Source organism: Eubalaena glacialis, chromosome 10 (assembly GCF_028564815.1).
Source record: "Eubalaena glacialis isolate mEubGla1 chromosome 10, mEubGla1.1.hap2.+ XY, whole genome shotgun sequence".
NCBI lineage: Eukaryota > Metazoa > Chordata > Mammalia > Artiodactyla > Balaenidae > Eubalaena > Eubalaena glacialis.
In genome coordinates, this window is record NC_083725.1 from 70167993 (window position 1) to 70185692 (window position 17700).

Here is a 17700-nt window from a genome sequence, read left to right on the forward strand (position 1 = left end):
GGTTGTTATGACATTTTATAGTTGCAGTATATCCTTGGGGAAAATATTGTTTCTTATTAATTTTGCAGCTGGCTTTATCTGTGCCTGTTATTCCAGTCTAATGAACACCACAGCAGATTTTTACAATCTGAACTAATTTTTAGGTTTTCAAGGGACACACAATGGAGGTGGAATCTGCAAAGCCTAAGTGTAGTGAGTAGGCAGTGTGGACAAAAAAATGTTGCCTGACAAGTCAGTAAACAAAGAATGTTTCCTGCCATCCAGCCATCAGCCACTGCAGCCACCCCTGAACGGTGCACCCTGAGGGGAATTCTGGATGGAGAAAAACAGGATACTAGCCCTAGATAGTTAAGATGCATACCAAAGGAATAATTTCAATGAGCCCAGACTCTTGCATCTTCCCATGCATAGGCACTAAAACAATTAACTTGAGATGTCTGGTTTCTTGTGTGTGATTAGCAGTAATCTTTGGATGTCCACTACATGTTTTTTTCAGGAAAAACTCCTTGCTCCTCCCTTACCTCTTTGGAACAGTCCTTCAGAGCTATCTGAGAGGCTGCCATCCCCGGCTATAGTCCTCAGTAAGGCTGTGAATAAAACAAAGTTCTCAACTTTTAGGTGGTGTACTTATTTTTAGTCAACAGTAGGAAGAAAACTCAAGTGTTAGGTCTCACAAAGTGGGAAGGTGATTGTTGGTATTGAACACTAAGAGGTCTAGTCTAGTATAGTGTGCCGCTGTCAAATATGGTAGCCATTAGCCATAGGTGGCTATTTAAATGTAATTAAGAGTAATTAATTGGATTTTAAAAATAAACTCAGTTAAATAAAAGTTTTTCTTCCTCTATGGTACTTAGCCTCATGTCAAATGTCCAGTAGCCACAGACTAGTCGCTACCCTATTGGACAATGCAGCTATAGAATATTTCCATTATTACAAACAGTTCTTTTGAACAGCAGTAAGAGAACTCAGAGTCCCAGGCGACGGTGACCCCTGGGACTGCAGTCTCCAAAGAGTGATGGTGGTGGAAGCCCTGTGGGAGGTGCAGACACATAGTGCGTAGTATTCTTTCTAAATCTCAGTCCAACAGCGCTACTCTCTCCCTATGACAGCTACCGTGTAACTCGTGCGTACCTCGAACCCACAGCCCAGGCTCAGAGAGCGAGACTCCACCACTTCACCGCGTTTCCCTACCTGCACAAAGTCACTACCATGCCCACACTCCATCTCCCAACATGCCCCGGGCCCTTCTCCTGCGACTCTGGCTCTTGGACTTCTGGGAAATGTAGTTTTAACAGCTTTCCAACTCCGGAAAGGTTCTAGCAGCGAATTAAGGCTCCCAAGAGGCAGTGCGTGGGCCGCTCCCGTCCAGTTCACCGCGGCCGCCATATCTGCCGTGAGGGGCGCCAAAGTCGGCACCCGAGGTTTAGTACAGCGGTAACTGAGATGCTGGAGTCCTGGGAGACCGCGCTGTGCCTCTCCCTGCCATTCCTTAGGTCTCCGCCGCTCCGGAGTTGTAGAAATGCCTCAACCGAAGCAGAGCAGACAGGGCCCCAGGGAACCGTAGTAACTGGGCGGCCACAACCACTAGGGGACTTGACGGCAGCGTCTGACAGCGAGCAGCCAGACAGCCGTTGGGCGGCCCTTTACGCGGAGCGCACGCGCAAATGCTGGGCCTCAAGGCTTCCGTAAACACCAAAGAGCGCCTGCGCAAACGGAGCGCCTCGGGATGGACACGAGGGGGCGCCTTAGCAAAGGTAAGAGTAATAAATAGTAACGTAACGGTCCCGTTGTTTTTCTGTTGTCCTTTTTCTTATGGTTTGCAAAGCACAGCCCCCTTCATTGCCTCTCTTAATTTGATCCTTAGAGCAGTCATTTTACCAGTGGGGCAACGGGTCAGAGAAAGTCATACAGCCAGAGTCCTATCATCTTAAGGGTGTGGAAGACCGCAGATGGTTCAGGATTCAAGGACTCTAGTCCAGGCTTTACCTCTGAGTTGCTATGTGACCTTGATAGTTCTGTTCCCCTGAGGACCTAAGCTTTCTCATTTGTAAATGGAAATAGGTTATTGGAAGGATCGAATAAGATCCGGAAGTGAAACTAAGTTGCCAAGCAATGTATAAAGGCAAAAGATTATTATAATCGGGTGATTGCAGATTGAGGAGCTATTTCCTCATGATACAAATTGCAAAACTGAGGGCCCCAAGAGGAGCAGGAGCTTGCCCCAGGTCTCAGCAGTCTGTGAGCAAGGGCTAACGCCCAGGCTTCCTGCGTTTGGGCTTGGAGCCCTTCCCTGCACCCCAAGGATTAGTGTCTTTGTTGGATACAGGCTTAGAGAAACGGAGTCTGGAGGAGTCCTTATTCCTCATCCTTCTCCTACCCAACCTGGGCCTAGTGGAGAAAGGCCCTGCTCTGTTGAGATGACTACCAAAGGGCAGAAACTAAGGAGGAACTGGAGAATCCTGAAGACAGAGGACAGTGTTGCCGGAGCTGTACAGACCCTGCTTCTCAGGAGAGTGGCCCAGGTAAAGGAAGGAACTCAAGTGTGACAGATGAAGGGGTAATGTGAAGGGTACAGACCCTGAATGGAAAAGAGTGGGCTCTGTTTCTGAGCCTGGGAGGAATTGGGTGCTCAGGTGATTCCAGTTGGGGCCAGCGACAGCTGGAGGTGGTGCCTGGGCTGGCTTGGATGCTAAGGAGAGGAAGTGATGCAGGTTGAGCTGAGAGGCTGTAGGAGCCACTCCTCCAACCAGGTGGAGCAGTCAGGTGGCACCATAGGCACACCATACCACCCCCCAAGATCAGGCAGCTGCCCGTCAGGGAAATGAACTTTTCTCTGTCCCTTGGAGCTGGGCTGTACCCAGTTGTTTGTCTCTGGAGTGCTCTTAGAGGTTCTGGACATAGGTATAGGAGGGGCTAGGAGACCCTAAGGTCTGGTTGCAGATGGGGCCTCCTCAGGCAAGTCATGAAAGGCAGGTGTTCGTAGAAATAGAAATTCAAGATCCTCCCCACCTCCAAGTATCTAATTCTCTGGGCCTTCACTTATCATCTCTGTTTTCAGCAGGGGAAACCGAGGCTAAAGGAAGAAAGAACTTTTCTTCAGGACACACAAGGAGCTGGCGTAAAATTGGACTAGGACAGGGATCTTTCCATTACATGGCAGTGATCAAACATCTTCATCAAACATTTATTGAGTGTCTAATGTATATGCTGAGAAGAGCTACCTTAGGGTACAAACAGAAGCCAGGATTGCAGTCAGACCTGGCTTTTAACTAGCCCTCCCAGTGACTTAATGCTGGGATCCTTGGCGAGTCACTACCCCACTCTGAGCCTCACTGTCTGAAGAGTGGGGTGGTAAGCCTTATTCAAGCGCTGTCTTGAAGTATAACTATGAAATAAATGAGTTAAGAACTGTTACGTGTGTAGAACACCACCAGGCACGTGGTACATGCTCAGTAAACATTAGCCACTCTTTGTTACTCATGAACACAGATGGAGGCCAGCTGCAGATAGGGTTCTCCCAGAGCCCAGCAGGGGCAGAGATGTCGCAGCCCCAGATACCTCCACTCTGTGCCCAGGGAGCCTGCATTTCTGGAAGTCAAGGGGGACACTCACATCCCCATTTCCCCCTCTGGCACTGGGAACCTGGCAGGGAGCATTTACACCTCCACATGCACGTGATTCATTTCCCCACAACCTGGGTCCAGAGTAAAGGTGATTCTTGCCCAAAGCTCACAGCCCTGGACAGTGAGACCAGAACCACAACCCTTTCTCCCGGCAGGACAGAAGTTCCAAAAGGCTGACAGCAGGGCCTTGACTGTGTGTCCCCTGAACAGAGCAGGAGCCATGGGCAGAGAGGCGCCTGGGTGGGAGACAGGGCCCAATGTCAGATAACCCTGCCGCCAGCCCACCCTGTTTGAAGGTGGCAGTCTGGCTCAGTGGTAAATTCAGCTCTGGTCCAGGCCTCCCTAGTGGAGGTCTGGTTCAAACCCCTTATTCATAGAGGAAGAAAGAGAAGCCCAGAGGGGCCAGGAACTCACCAAGAGCCCCACAGTAAGGTGGGAGTGAGTCTGAGCCAGAACTCAGGTGTCCTTATGTTAGGCCAGGGCTCTGCCTGGCAGCTAGTTTGAAGGGGGCAGGGTTTGGCTCCATCTCTCCTTCCCCACGGCCACCACAGTCCCGCTTGGAGCCAGCCTCAAATGCAGCCACCTGGGTGGGTTGTGGTCGGGGAGTGGCAGGGTGGGGGTGGGTGCATGGATAGGTAAAGGGAGGGGGGAGCACAGGACCTGGTCAGAGAGAAGCCCAGAGCCGAGCTGGGGCAGCTGGACTGGGGAGCTCTCCTTGGTGTGTGCGGCTGCTGCAGGATTCTAGGGCCTTGTTAATCGGTCTGAGGCAGCAGAAGATAAAACTACCACGGGAGCACACTCCTGGAGGAGGGGAGCGAAGCAGATTCAGGAATGAGTCACAGAGCCCAAGCCCTAAATTTAGAAGGTGCTGAAGGAGGCAGCCGCCCCCGGGGGAGCATTTGGAGATGCCCGCTAACCCGGGGCACCAGGGCCTCAGGGCAGGGGGTAGAGGTTGGCAGGAGTCCCCTGCACAGCAGTGCCCCATGGAAGCTGGGTCTGTTCTAGGCCTGTTCCAGGTGTGAATTTTGGCCCCAGAATGAACCCCGACCCAAGGCAGAGCCTTCAGCCCCACTCACTGACAGAGCTCCTAGCAAGCCTTCCCCACACCAGCCCTTCACAGGGTCCTAGGAACCAGCCCCTGGAGTGTGGATGTCTCAGTACTGTCCTGCCCGCTGGCTGGGCATAGCCAGGCTCCCTGGGTCCTGCTGCTGTCCTAGCATCCAGTTGTCAGACACTGAGGATGGGGCTGTGTGGATGCAAGGAGCTCATGCCATTGAGCGAAGGCCTTCCAAAGGGAACCCATCCAGGCCTTTGTAGCTGTTTGGAATTGGGGTGAGGGAGGGGGACAAGATGTCATAGCACTCACTTCTGCTTTATTCTCAGCCCTCCAGTCTCCAAGTGAACCCAGACTGTTTCTTTTCCTCCATGTCAGAAGAGGGAGGCACTGCCTCCAGGTCAAGGAGCAGAGACTTAGGAAAGAGGCCATGCCTTGGGAAAAGCTGCCAGACGGGGGGGTAAGGGGGCTCAGGAGACAAGAACTGATAGCAGCTGTGGCGTTTATTGAGTGCTCATTGCTTGCCGGGCACCCTGCTGAGCTCTCCACATGCGTGAACTCACTTCGTCCCCGAGGCAATGGTGTAAGTCCTACTAGCCTACTCATTCTAGAAATGGGAGTACTGAGACACAGAAAGGTTAAGTAACTTGTTCTAGATCACACAGTAAGAGGTTTTTTGTTTTTGTTTTTTTTTAATTTTATTTATTTATTTATTTATGGCTCTGTTGGGTCTTCGTTTCTGTGCGAGGGCTTTCTCTAGTTGCGGCAAGTGGGGGCCACTCTTCATCGCGGTGTGCGGGCCTCTCACTATCGCGGCCTCTCTTGTTGCGGAGCACAGGCTCCAGACGCGCAGGCTCAGCAGTTGTGGCTCACAGGCCTAGTCGCTCCGCGGCATGTGGGATCTTCCCAGACCAGGGCTCGAACACGTGTGCCCTGCATTGGCAGGCAGATTCTCAACCACTGTGCCACCAGGGAAGCCACACAGTAAGAGGTTTTAACCCAGACAGCCTGGCTCCATAGCCCAAGCTCTTAACCATTGTGGTAGACTGCTGAGCAGGGTATTTCACCCTGTCTATTCCTCCTCCTCTTCTGTCCTTCCCTCCCCATCCTCCAGTCCCTGTACCCTAGAGTCCTAGGAGCTTCTCTCTGGGCCTTGCAGGGTCTTGCTGCCCAGGGTGCTCCCAGGCTTGGGGGAAAGAAGAGACTAACACAGCTCCACTGCAACCCCCCCACCATGCAGGACTTCACAATTTACAGAGCCCATCCACCTGCCCCAGGCCGGTGGAGAGGCGTCTTGAGCACCACCACTTCGACAGGAAGACAGACCAGAGAGGTACAGGGCCTTGCCCAAGGTCGGCAGGGCCCAGAGTGGAACCATGGAGACTCCTCTTTGGGAGGGCCCCAGGCCCAGATGGCCAGCGCCCCCTCTGCAGGCTGGGTCTTTCTGCTGATGATGTCTTTTGGGCACTGCCGCCTGCAGCAACCCAGTTCGATTGCTGGGTCGATGCAGCCTTCCAAAAGCCCTCGAGTTTCCTGTCAGAGGCTCCTGATCCATCTGCCTGACCCCAGGCCCTCCCCTCGGCTATGTGCTCAGGCTGGGTGGCAGTGGGGATGGAGGTGTCTTTGTGTGTCTCTGGGGAGGACGAGGTTTTCTGGCCCTTTTACCAGGGCAAGAACTCCAGCCTTGGGACGACAGCCTCTTTTCTGGAAGCCCGCACAACTTCCTTCTTTTGGTTTCTTCGTATTTTTTAATCTCAAAGCTGGGCCCTCAGTGCCCTGACAGGACAGTTTCCACCTCCTGGGACAAGAGGGGCCTCTGGGGCGCACTTAGGATCACCCGTTGGATGGGGGAAGGGGCAGAGGGTCCACCCCCCAAACCCCTAGGCTATTGTTCCTACCGGGGAGAGGCTCATCTAAGAGGCCTGCTTGAGGAGCTCAGACCTGCCCAGGGACACAGCCCAGCCCAGGTATAACATGACTTCCCTCGCACCCCTTCTGCCCCTGCCAGGGGACCACACGTGGGGATACCAAGGATAGGTTCTGTTTCTTGCTGGGCCTTATTTTTCTCATTTGTCAAATGAGGCTAAGAGTCCCTGTATGACCTTCCACCTAAGGTTATTGTGAAGATTAGACAAAAAGAGTGTGGCAGACTCTTACTCTGGCCCAGGGCCTCTTCACAGGATGTGCAAGGCCGTTCGTGTGTGTGTGTGTGTGCGTGTGCATGTATGTACATGTGTGTGCAACAGCTGTGACCCGGGTGCTGACTGTACCTTCCCAGGGCAGGTGAGGGACTGGTGTAGCTCTCTGAGGCTTTGTGATGTGGGTGTGGCACAGGGCCTCAGGTATAAGGTTGCCAGATTTAGCAAATATTTGATACATGCTCATACTAAAAATGATTTCCCTTATCTGAAAATCAAATTTCACGACGTGTCCTGTGTTTTATCTGGCAACTCTACTTGGGTGACCTGGTGCACCCTAGCCAGTGTACCCATGTTGGGCTCCCACGCATGAGACTGAGATTGTACGTGGCTCTGTGGGTCTGTGACAGGACATCAGTGTGATGGCACATGGCTGTGACAGTGTCACCAGGAGGAGAGGGGATGTGGGTAACTCTGATTGTGTGCCTTTCTGTGACTCCCTCAGGCTCTAGCAGCTCCCTCAGGGCAGTGCTTGGGCTGTTTGCTCAGGGAGGCCCATCAGGGGTAGGAGACCCACCCTGGGCAAACACTTAGATCCAGGTCCAGTTGGGACGGGGGTGCCGAGCCTATTGCCACCTGCAACAAACTGTAAACGACACGTCCGTCTCAAGGCCGAGCCAGCCCTGGGGGCCTCAGGGTGCTCTGTCCTGGGCCCTTCCAGAGGGGCCTCATGAATCACCTCTCTACTCTGCTGCTTCCTGGTGACATCACACAGGTCATTGCCTAGTCTTCTAGAACGGTGCCCCCAGGGTACTGCCTCTTTACCCTAGGCAACCTGGGAATTTTCTCCAACCAAACGCAGGGTCAGTTACCCCTGAGGAGAGGGAATGGGGGGGAGAAGGGGTCGGGGGGGGCCTTCTCCTCATCTCCCAAAGGGGAGATCGAGGCAGCCATCCATCTGACTAGATGATGAGTTGGAGGGAGCACCCCGGAGCAAGTCAAGACCTGGTAGCCCCTCATTGTCCAGGACACTGGACAGGGTGGGGCCCTTGGGCAGAGGATGTCTTGAAGCAGAGAGAGGGTGGTGACTACCCCAAGGTCACCCCTGGGGTAGTGAAGGTAGTGGTGTATAATGGGGAACAGGGACAGAGCCTTGGGTTAGGAGCTGGGAGACCTAGGATCTTATCTCTGCTTTGTCCCTGCTGGCGGGGCCTTTGTTTCTCCATCTGTACAGTTAGGGGCTGTGGCCATATGATGTCAGTCTGAGGGTCTTTAGTCCTGACGGGGACTCAGCGAGGGGAGTTGAGGGGAGTGTGAGGGACCAGGTCATGGATGGCTCCAGGCAGGTGCCCTGACCCTATTCCAACAGCTGTCAGGGGGCAGTGAGCAAGGACTGGTGTGAATATCTCCAAACGACCCCCTACCCCCATTCCAGGTACTGGAGGTCCCTAGATGGGTTCTGTCTTACTTTGATTCAGGGGCGTCCCCATGCCTCCCACACCTCAGCTGCTCTCTCTGTGAGGGGCATGTGTAAGACCCAGCACTTGCTCAGCACCCTGGGTAATGATTCCTCACATTCTCATGATGCCTCTCAGTTTGCTAAGCACCTTCTCTTTCTCTTACACGCTCCCGCCTTCTACTCCCACTCTGACTCCTGCTTGGTGTTGCCCCATTCTGGGGCTGGGGCCCAGAGAGGCACCTCACCCAATCCACTTTCCGTCAAGGGGCCCTGTGGCTGGTGCATGGGCTGCAGGGGGCAGAGCAGGGTCATGCTTTGCCAAGCTTTTCCACTGTTTACTCTTTCCTGAGAATCTTAACAACCATCCTATCAAGATGTTATCTTAACACTTTTTTGTTGGAAATATGCCATTTTTGGACAGTGCATTTATTCCTCCCTACCCTTCTCCCTCCGGTTATATTTTTAGTTACTTGGGGGTGAAACTGATATATGTACAACTCTTTTCCTTGCAATAAGTATAAGTAATAAGTAGGTATTATTATTCTAAATGAAGAAACTGAGGCTCAGAGAGGACTGTCACCTGCTCTTGGTCACACATTTAGGAAATGGTATAGACAGGATTTGAACCCAGTTCCACAGGCCCTTTGCACTTCAGGCTGTGGGAAGCAGGGATGGCCAAGTCCTAGGACTCCTCTCCAGACTCCTCCCCCAGGTCACCCATCCCAGCCCTCCTAGCCTTCTCTCTGCTGCTCGGTGGTGTTTGAGACAGGATATGAATCTGCTTTGATCCAGGCATGTTTGGGAGGCTGTCATGAACCCTTGAGCCAGAGATACCTAAATTCCTGGGGTTTGGGGGGGCCTGCAAGGGCAAATTAATGATGAATAGGATGAGGAGTGATGCCCCAGCTAGCCTGGCCTAAACCTCCAGGCAGGGTTGAGCCCAGGGCATAACCATCTGAGCCCAGAGGTACCAGGTCACCCACCTTTACTGCCCCAAGACCCAAAAGATTCATTCTTGGTTAATCTATATTTGGATTTGAGTGTTGTTTTGATTTCTGCCATGTGTACCTCCCTGAGTTTGTGTGTCTTAGGCTGGCAGTGCTCTGGGGGGTGGAGAAGTCCTGTCAGTCTGCCCTCAGTGCTATCTCCTGCTGTCACCCCAGCCTTATCTCTTCTACCCTAGACTGGGTGACGGGCATGAGAGGGGTACTGCCCTGGTGCTTGCTGTCAGCTGAGATGTGTGTCATTGGGGCCCTAAGAAGGCAGGAGCCGCCAGGCCAGTGCTCCTCTCTCTTTTCCTCGTGGCAGATCCCAGAGGCTACAGTTCACAAAGCAGGCTCTGTGTACCCCTCTTTGAATCTCCCATTAGCCTGGGTATGAGGCTGTCAGATAAAACCACTGAAGCCAGGGGAGGGGCAGTGAACTGCCTAGGGTTGGGGTGGAGGCAGAGGACATGCATAGCAGAGAGCCAGAGCCCTGGCCTCCCGAACCCAGATCCAGCCCTCCTGCCACCCATTTCCACACACTTAAAGAATGTGGGTTAGAAGGGGCGAGGGTGATTATCTGACTATGCCCCTCACACTGGAGATCTAAGGTCATCACACAAGCCTCATGGGGACCTGCAATTCATTTTACAAGATTTACTTTGCAGAATGAACCTTGGGGTCACTTGCCATCAGGGCTCCCTGCTCACCCCCTCCACTTTTAAAATTGGGCCTGATTCACACACATCTCAGAGCCCTAAGCACTTCAGGAAGAAACACCTCTATTTGTGAACCCACCGTGACAACTTATCTTTCTCGAGCACCTTTAAGAAAAGCTGTTCCATCCCAGAGCTCTAGGATGGTGAGGCTAGGAGGTTATACATTCTGATGCTCACATTCTACAGATGGGAAACTAAGGCTCAGAAAGATGATGGGGACAGCCAGAGCAGAGAAAGGAACCCTGGGGTGGGAGGAGGCTGAGATCTGGGTTCTGGGAAGGATGGCCATGTACTCACCGTGTGGCAGTGGGCAAGTGATGGGCACTTGTGCCCTATTAGCTGCCCATCCAGGGGAGCTCACCACAGGCCCTAGCTCTCCCTAGCCCTCTTTAGTCAAGGGCCAGTCACTAGGGTCAGTGAATGCTAGCCTTGGGCCCACTGCCACACTCATACTGGCCTCACCTCAGAGAAATTGAACTATTGGCCTCAGTTCACCCGGAGCAGCTGGAGGCGGAGCTGGCACTAGAACCCAGGGGGGCAGGTAGCAGCCTCCCTGGCTGGAAGGGGTGGCTGGAGTACTGGTGGACCTACCTGCCCTGTGGCTGTGGAGCTCTGGACAGCTTCGCCTGGGGAGGGACAGGGTAGCCCCAGAGCTCTGGGGCCAGATGCTCTTGAGAGCCTAGTCTAATCCATGGGAGGTGTGTGAATACATGCAGGGGTGCTCAGGAGGGGTGGTGGTGGACAAGGGCCAGAGTCTGGGGCTGGAGGAGAGCCTGGTTAAAGCTCCCAGCCGGGAGTGAGATGGGAGTGGAGATTTACCCACGTCTAGCCAGCCTGTGAACCTTGAGGCTAGTGGTTGTTGGGGGATGCAAGCTGTGGGCTCTTGATTGTGGTGGGGGGAGTGTGCCCATCTTTGGGTCTCTGGGTGGTTCCTTGTGTCTAAGTAGGTTGTTGCAGAGGTGTGTACCTGTGAGTATGGGAGGGTGTTGGAGAGAAGGGGTTCGCAGGTAACTTCCAGAATCCCTCTTCGAGCACCTCCTCGCCCTTCTTCTCAGAGCCCACTCTATCTGGGCCCCTCCCCGACCCCTGCCTGAGGACTGGTCGGGCCAGGTCCCCTTCGGAGGCGGGTGGGGCGGGCGCTAGGACCCGGCGGGGCGGGGCGGGGCGGGGCTCCAAGACCCATCAGCTGTACCTCCGCAGCCTGGAAAATACCCAGCGCCGGCGAGCGGAGCCCCCGGAGCCCCCAGCCTAGCCCGGGGAGAGGGAGGGAGGGGGGCGCGCGGGGCGGGGTGGGGGCGCGCGGGGCCGGGGGGGGGGTGCGGGGCGGGGTCGGCGGCGGGACCCACTGCTCCTCCCCCCAGAGCCCCCGCGCTGCCCCGGTCGCCCGGGCAGCGCGGCGGCGGCGGCAGCGGCAGAGGCGCTCGCACCTCCGGCCCCGGCGGGCCCCGGCGGAGCAGCTGGCACAGGTGAGCGGGCCGGCCCCTTGGGCACCCCACCCCGCCCCCACCACGGGCCCCGCGCGCTTCCCGCGCCGGCGCCGCTGCCGAGTTAGTTGAGCCAGTCCGGCCAGCGCTGCGCGGACCCCGCCGAACCGTCCGTCACCTCGGGTCGCGGCCTCCCCCGGGTCCCGACGGGCCCCCCCCGCACCCGATACGCAGCCCCCACTCCGGCCCCCAAGCCGGAGGTCTGGGTCGCTCCTAGCGGAGGGGGAGGGGGGCGTACTGCTCTGTGCCGGCGGTGCGCGCTGGCCAGCCCCTGCCTGTCTCTAACTCTACCCGCCAGGACCCCGGACAGCCGCACCCGCGCCCCCAGCGCACTGACTCCGGTTCCCAAACCGGTCTTTCAGGTCCCTGGAAGGTGGCGTCAGCATCTGCAGCCGCGTCGACGTTGTTGGAGCTTCCGCGGAGGACCCAGGAGAGCCGGACTAGGACCAGGGCTCTGGGCTTCCCCATGGAGAAGTCAGCTGCCTCAACTGAGCCCCAGGGGCCTCGGCCAGTCCTGGGCCGCGACAGCGTCCAGGTGCCCGACGACCAGGACTTCCGCAGCTTCCGGTCAGAGTGTGAGGCCGAGGCGGGCTGGAACCTGACCTACAGCAAGGCCGGCGTGTCTGTGTGGGTGCAGGCTGTGGAGATGGATCGTACCCTGCACAAGATCAAGGTAGGGTTGGCCTGCAGCAGGTGTAGCCTGCACTGCACCCTTACTTCCTCTGACCAGGGAGTCTCCTGGTCCTCCTGCAGGGTTACAGACACCCGGTTGTACACCTCAGACTCTCCCGTGAGAAACCAGGAGGAGGCACAGTTTGCTGGCCCCATCTCACAGATGAGCCAACTGAGGCCTGGAGAGGGGGTGTGACTCACTCTGGCTCACTCAGCCAGAACCCAGGCTTCTGCACACCCCTGCCTGATCCGGGGAGGTGGGCTGCTGTCAGGCCTACCTAGGAGAATGGTCTCCCTCAGGGAGCTCTCTGCCCATGGAAGCCTTCACCACGTCCTGACTTGAGTCATCTGAGGAGGGAGACTGAGCCCTTCTCTCCTGAATTCCTGGTTCTCTCAGCCTAAGCTGTGTATCTTTCCCCACTCTCTGCACCCTTGGGTGCCAGAGACCTGATTCCTTCCTTTCTGATGCCCTGCTCTTCCCCCTTCCCTCCTGGCTGTTCCCTGAGTCTCTCCTGCAGGGACTCAGGATCCTGGCTGGCAGATCCTGAAAGCAGGACTTAGATGTCTCTGCCTTACACAGGGCCAGACTGGGGGTGGGCTGGGGGAGGAGAGGACCAGCAGATGCAGGGAAGATGTAGGCACATTCAGCCTCCCTCACAGCCATCAACCCCATTCCTCACAACCCCCTGATTTTCTTCTCTTTGCCAAGATAGGGCCAGCTTGGGGTTTGGGACCCCGTGAGCCCACCTACCCTGGGGAACTAGATGGGGAATAGGCTGGTGAAGACTCTGATTAGAGGCCTCGGTAGCTTCCTCCAACACAACACATCTGGCATTGCTGTGAGTGCCACTTTTCAAGGGGGCAGGTCTCCCTTCAGTGGAGTCCTGGCAGTAGACTGTACCCTTCCCTTTCTCTTGCCTCACCCTTCCTGCTGTCCTTCTCGAACATGTGGAGGAGTGTATTCCTGTGGTGGAGGGGGGCAGAGGTGGAAGCAGGACACTGAACTCAGAGGGCACTCCTGCCCTCCCTCTACTTCAGCCCCTCTTGCCTGGGACCTGCTCTTGGATTTCGATTTAGCTCTGGCATCATGGCCTCATACCAGGGCCAGAGATGTCTGACCTTCCCTCTCTGACCCTGTGCCTTTCTGCCTCACTTTGTCTTAGTCATTAAGACCTTTGTCCATCTGTTCCCGTGTGGTCTTCTGGCTCACCCATTCTGTCTTCCTTTCTCCCTTCTATAACTCTCTGTCTGCACCCTGGCTATCTGACTGTCTCTTTCTCTCTGGGTTTCCATGTGTGTCTCCCCTCCTGGGACTCTCTACCCAGGCCTGAGGACCCTGGGCTGGGGCCTTCCCGGAGGCCTGACCTGTGTCTGAGCCTGAGGAGCAGGGAAGGGAAGGGCAGCTGGTATGTTCCAGCTTAGTGCTCTCTGAGGACAGGGACAGGTCCTATCCTTCTTTGCGTCCTCAGCCTCCAACACAGACAGAGCAGGGATGTTGGTTGAATGAAGGATGGAAGGAAGGAAGGAACGAAGGAACAAACTGAATAAAACGTGAGCAAAGTTTTTGTGAGAACAAGGTTGTTTTCCTGACTGTGACCTAGGAAAGGCTCAAGGCTGGGCTGTGCAGTGGGGTGGGGAAGTGTAATTTCCCCACCGAGCTGGCTCTCCAGAAGGAAGAGAAGGGGAAAGTCTGAACTGAGACCAGTACTCCCACCCTCTGTGTCAACAGGGCGGAGCTGCCTCCTCCATCTGGCTTGGTTAATGAATAAACCCAGCCTAGTCCAGGACTGGAGTTGGCAGGTCCGGGGTCCAGAGTGCCACAACGGACCCCTTGTGGCCAGATCAGATTTGTCAGGTGTTCTTCCTTGGGAGTGGAGGGGACTTGGAAAAACGGGGGTATTGTGGGCTTGTGGTCAGGGCATACACCTGACCTTCCTTCCCTCTCAGACTGAGCAGAGGTTGGAGGTGTCTTTACAACCCCAGTTTCATACTCACCCCTCACTGGGGTGCAAGTATGGACACCGAGGTCCAGAGAGGAACAGGGGCCAGCCCAGGCTCACACAGCCAAGTCCCAGCAGAGCCAGACTTGACACCCGGACCTTTAGCCTACCTGCCTCATTCTCTCTGCTGTGCTCGCCACAGTGGAGGGGGACTGGGGCCAGGAGGTGAGCAGAGCTGGGGCCTAAGGAGGAGGCTGGGGCCTTGGTTACGGGCATCCCGAGGTCTCTGATCCCCTCAGCACAGCCAGATGGAGCTGTGGGGGACAGGCAGAGGTCTCTGAGCTCCCCATCCCCAAGATTCCAAGAGTCCATTTCTGGTAAGAGCCCCTGCTCTGAGCCAAGCGTTTCTCTTCATGGTCTAATTTACCCTCAGGCCAGTCCTGGGCAGCAGTAGGCTTGTTTCCATGCTACAAACAAAGAAACTGAGGCTGAGAGAGGTGGTGTCGCTTGCCTAAGGTCATATCAGCTGAGGCAGGAGTGGAACCCAGGCCAGCCTAGCTCCGGAGTCCCTGCCTCTCTCATCTTGGGCTCACATCTTAGTCAACATTCTGGCATTTGACCCCATCAATAACTCTTTGAAGGACGTGGTGTTCTCATCATCCCATTTTTGTTTGATAAATGAGAAAGCTGAGGTCCAGAAAGGGGAGTGGCTTGTCAAGGTCACACAGCAGGTCTGAAGCCAGAGTCCCCAGGGATGATTGGGTCACTCCGGGAGGCTGCGACTCAACCACAGGTGTTTGTTGAGCTCCCCCCTCCCCACAGCCTGTTCTGGGCCTGCCCTCTGAGCTGGAAAAGCCAGCTGCCTCCTGTACATGCCCTGTGTGCATGATCCCAGGTTGGGGGAGCGGGTCCACCTATCTGCCTACCTGATTGATTTCCTCCACCTCACTCCCTTTCCCCCAGACTTATCTTCTCCCTGCTCCTGTGTCCAGAGGTTCCTGGAAGACACTGTGGCTCTGGCCCAGCATTTGGAGCCAGGACAAAGGGACAGGGCTGCTGGAGGCCACCTCTTCCCTTTCCCTCCCTCCTGGCCTCCGGCCTGGTCTGGTCCCAAGCCTGCACTGTGCTCCGGGCACTGGAGAGGAGGCAGGTACCACCTCCTGAGAGGTCAGGCTTCGTCCCAAAGGCAGACGCTGAACATGGATCCTGGGTCCAAGGCAGAGGGCAGTTTGGAACCTGAATACAGGTCTCTCAATGCCCAGGCCAGGCTTCCCCACAGCTCCTGTAGCAGTAGAGAAATGGGAAACCAGGGGGTCTGTCATTTATTCAAGCAGGGCCAGCTGGGGAAGAGGCTGAGGTCCAGTCCTGGCTATGGTATTCTTTTGCTGTGTTTGTGACTGTGGGCACATCCCTGCCCTCTCTGGGTTATGTCTCCATCTGTGCCATGGGGCTCTCCTGGCTCCAAGGGCCTCTAAACTCAACGCCTGGGCTGGGGCCCATGGAGAGGGATGAGGCACAGGGGACAGAAAGCAGGAGATGACACGGCCTTCCCAGCCCTGCCCTGGATGCTCATGTGCTTGGGCTCTCTGATGCTGCTGTGTACCTAGCCACCTGAGAGGTAGAGGAGACCTGGCCCCTGTCCTCAGAGGTGTCCAGACCTTGGTGGAGAGAAGACTGACAATTCCAGGTGACCCCCTGCCCACTGCATGAGGCAGGTGTACATAGGCAGACCACAGAGGCAGGAGTGGACCCGGTGGGTAGGGGCCTTGAGGGGCTTGACGGTTGAAGCAGGGGTGCGAGGTCTCCTGGGGGAGTGCAGCTGAGAACCTGAGGTTCCTCTTGCCACAGGAAGCTGGGTGGTGGGGACCTATCTCCTCTGACTTCCTGTCCTATGACTCCTCCTCTTCCCCTTTGGAGAAAGCTTCAGTGACCCCTCCCTGACCTGTCTTACTGTCCACCTGCTTCCACACCACAGGCCCCCTGGGTTCCAAGCTCTTAAGCCAGTGCTCCAGCCCGTCCCCTCTCAGCACCTCATTCTCTCCCCCTGTAAAATTTGGGATCATCTCAGGGATCTCCAAGGGCCCTTCTCACTCTTAATGGTCCATGGGACTCAAAAGGGTCATGGGGAAGGTGGGGACAGTCGCAGGGCCAGGTGTTTTTTTCATGTTGTCCCACTGAGTCTTCACAACTGTCCTGTGGCATAAGTCTTATGAACTCCATTGAACAGATGTGAAAGCTGAGGTTCAGGGCAAGAATTCACTTGTGCAGTCAAACAGCTAGAAGGTAGCCGAGGCAGGATCAGAGCCCAGGTCCTTGAGACTCCAAGGCCAAGATCTCTTCACTCCCTTGGGCCTGCTTATTAGCATCATTGGGCCCTTCCGTCTCCTGGACCCTGTGGCTCAGAACCTACCCCTGTCTTCTGCCTTCGGTCTCCCTGTACTGTGACATTGTGGGAGGGCACCCTGGAGTGGTCCCAGCTGAGCAAGAGCCCAGTCCTTACTGTGTGACCTTGGGGGGTCACTTCACCTTTACGAGTCAGTCTTCTTATCTGTGGTGGCAGAGGCAGGAGTTAATTGGGTTTTAGGGGTTTGGATTCAGTGAGTTCAGGTTCAGGCTGGGCCTCTGTCGCCTCTGGGGCTCAGTTTCCCTGTCTCTACAGGAAGTTGCTGGGCAGGTGGTTTGTAGAGGCTGTCCTGGCCTTAGGCCATGGTAAAGGCTTCTGCATTGCTGGACACAGAGTAAGGACGGAGAGCTAAGGCCATGACAGTCTGTGCCATCTGAAGGTCCCTAGATGGGGCTCCTGAATCCAGGCTGAGGCCCTGAGACCCCTGTCCTGGATGGCTATAGCTCTGACTTGGTGTGAGGGCAGCTGGAGGAAGTAGTCCAGAGCTGTCCTCAGGGGACAGGCTCCCGGAGAGCATGCCCTAGGGAGTCAGGGTCTGGACCTTCAGGTGGGGGAAATCAGAGAAAGGAAAGGTCAGAGGTGGCTGGAGGCTTTAGGGAAGTCTTTCTGGAGATGCCTGGGTTGGCCTGAGGCCATAGGGGGAGAGCACAGGGTCCAGAGTCCTGGCCATGTGGCCTTGGGCAGATTGCTGCCCCTGCCTAGGCTTTAGCTTCCTCATCTGTCACATGTGAATAGTAGTGCTGCCCTGCCCTTCCTGTCTTTGGGCACTTCATTCAGGTTGGGGACAAAGAAGGAAATCAAACGAACCCTGCCCTCAAGGAGCTCCCAGTTGGATGCTGGGACAGACACTTATCACAGGAGCTGCAGAGACCCAGAGCAGGCCTCTGAATCAGCCTTGGGGGCCAGAGAAGGCTTCACAGAGGAGGAATTCTCAGGTGATCTGTTTGGAGTTGGGTAGAGAATGAGGAGTACAAGTTTGACAGCATTGGGAGCATTTCATACAGAGGAACAGCTGTGTAAAGACCCAGAGGCAGGAAACAGGGCAGTGCATTAGGAGAGCTGCAGGTGGTTCATTGTGGGGCTTGGAACTCAGGGGGCTGGAAGTGATTAGACAGCTAGACCAAGGCTCTAGGATTTGGGTCCTGGAGGTTCTAGGGTACCAAGGGAGGGTTTTAGACAAGGCAGGTGGTAGGAGGAAGATGCTGCTGTATTTGTTTGGACAGA

The 17700-nt window shown here is 55.6% G+C and overlaps 1 protein-coding gene across 3 annotated transcripts in view; it reads left to right on the forward strand.

Annotated features, from left to right (window-relative positions):
* The first annotated feature begins 1424 nt into the window (after positions 1–1424).
* STARD10 (StAR related lipid transfer domain containing 10) overlaps positions 1425–17700 on the forward strand; it is a 34385-nt gene continuing 18109 nt past the window's right edge. Inside the window, exons 1-2 of one of the 3 annotated variants that reach the window (XM_061201288.1) lie at positions 1425–1754; positions 11823–12133. In XM_061201288.1, coding sequence (XP_061057271.1) covers positions 1727–1754; positions 11823–12133 — 339 coding nt within the window. In that variant the 5' untranslated portion in view covers positions 1425–1726. Of the gene's footprint in view, positions 1755–2449; positions 2523–11343; positions 11443–11822; positions 12134–17700 lie in introns of those variants that run through there. The other 2 variants (XM_061201291.1, XM_061201289.1) reach the window with 2 other exon arrangements.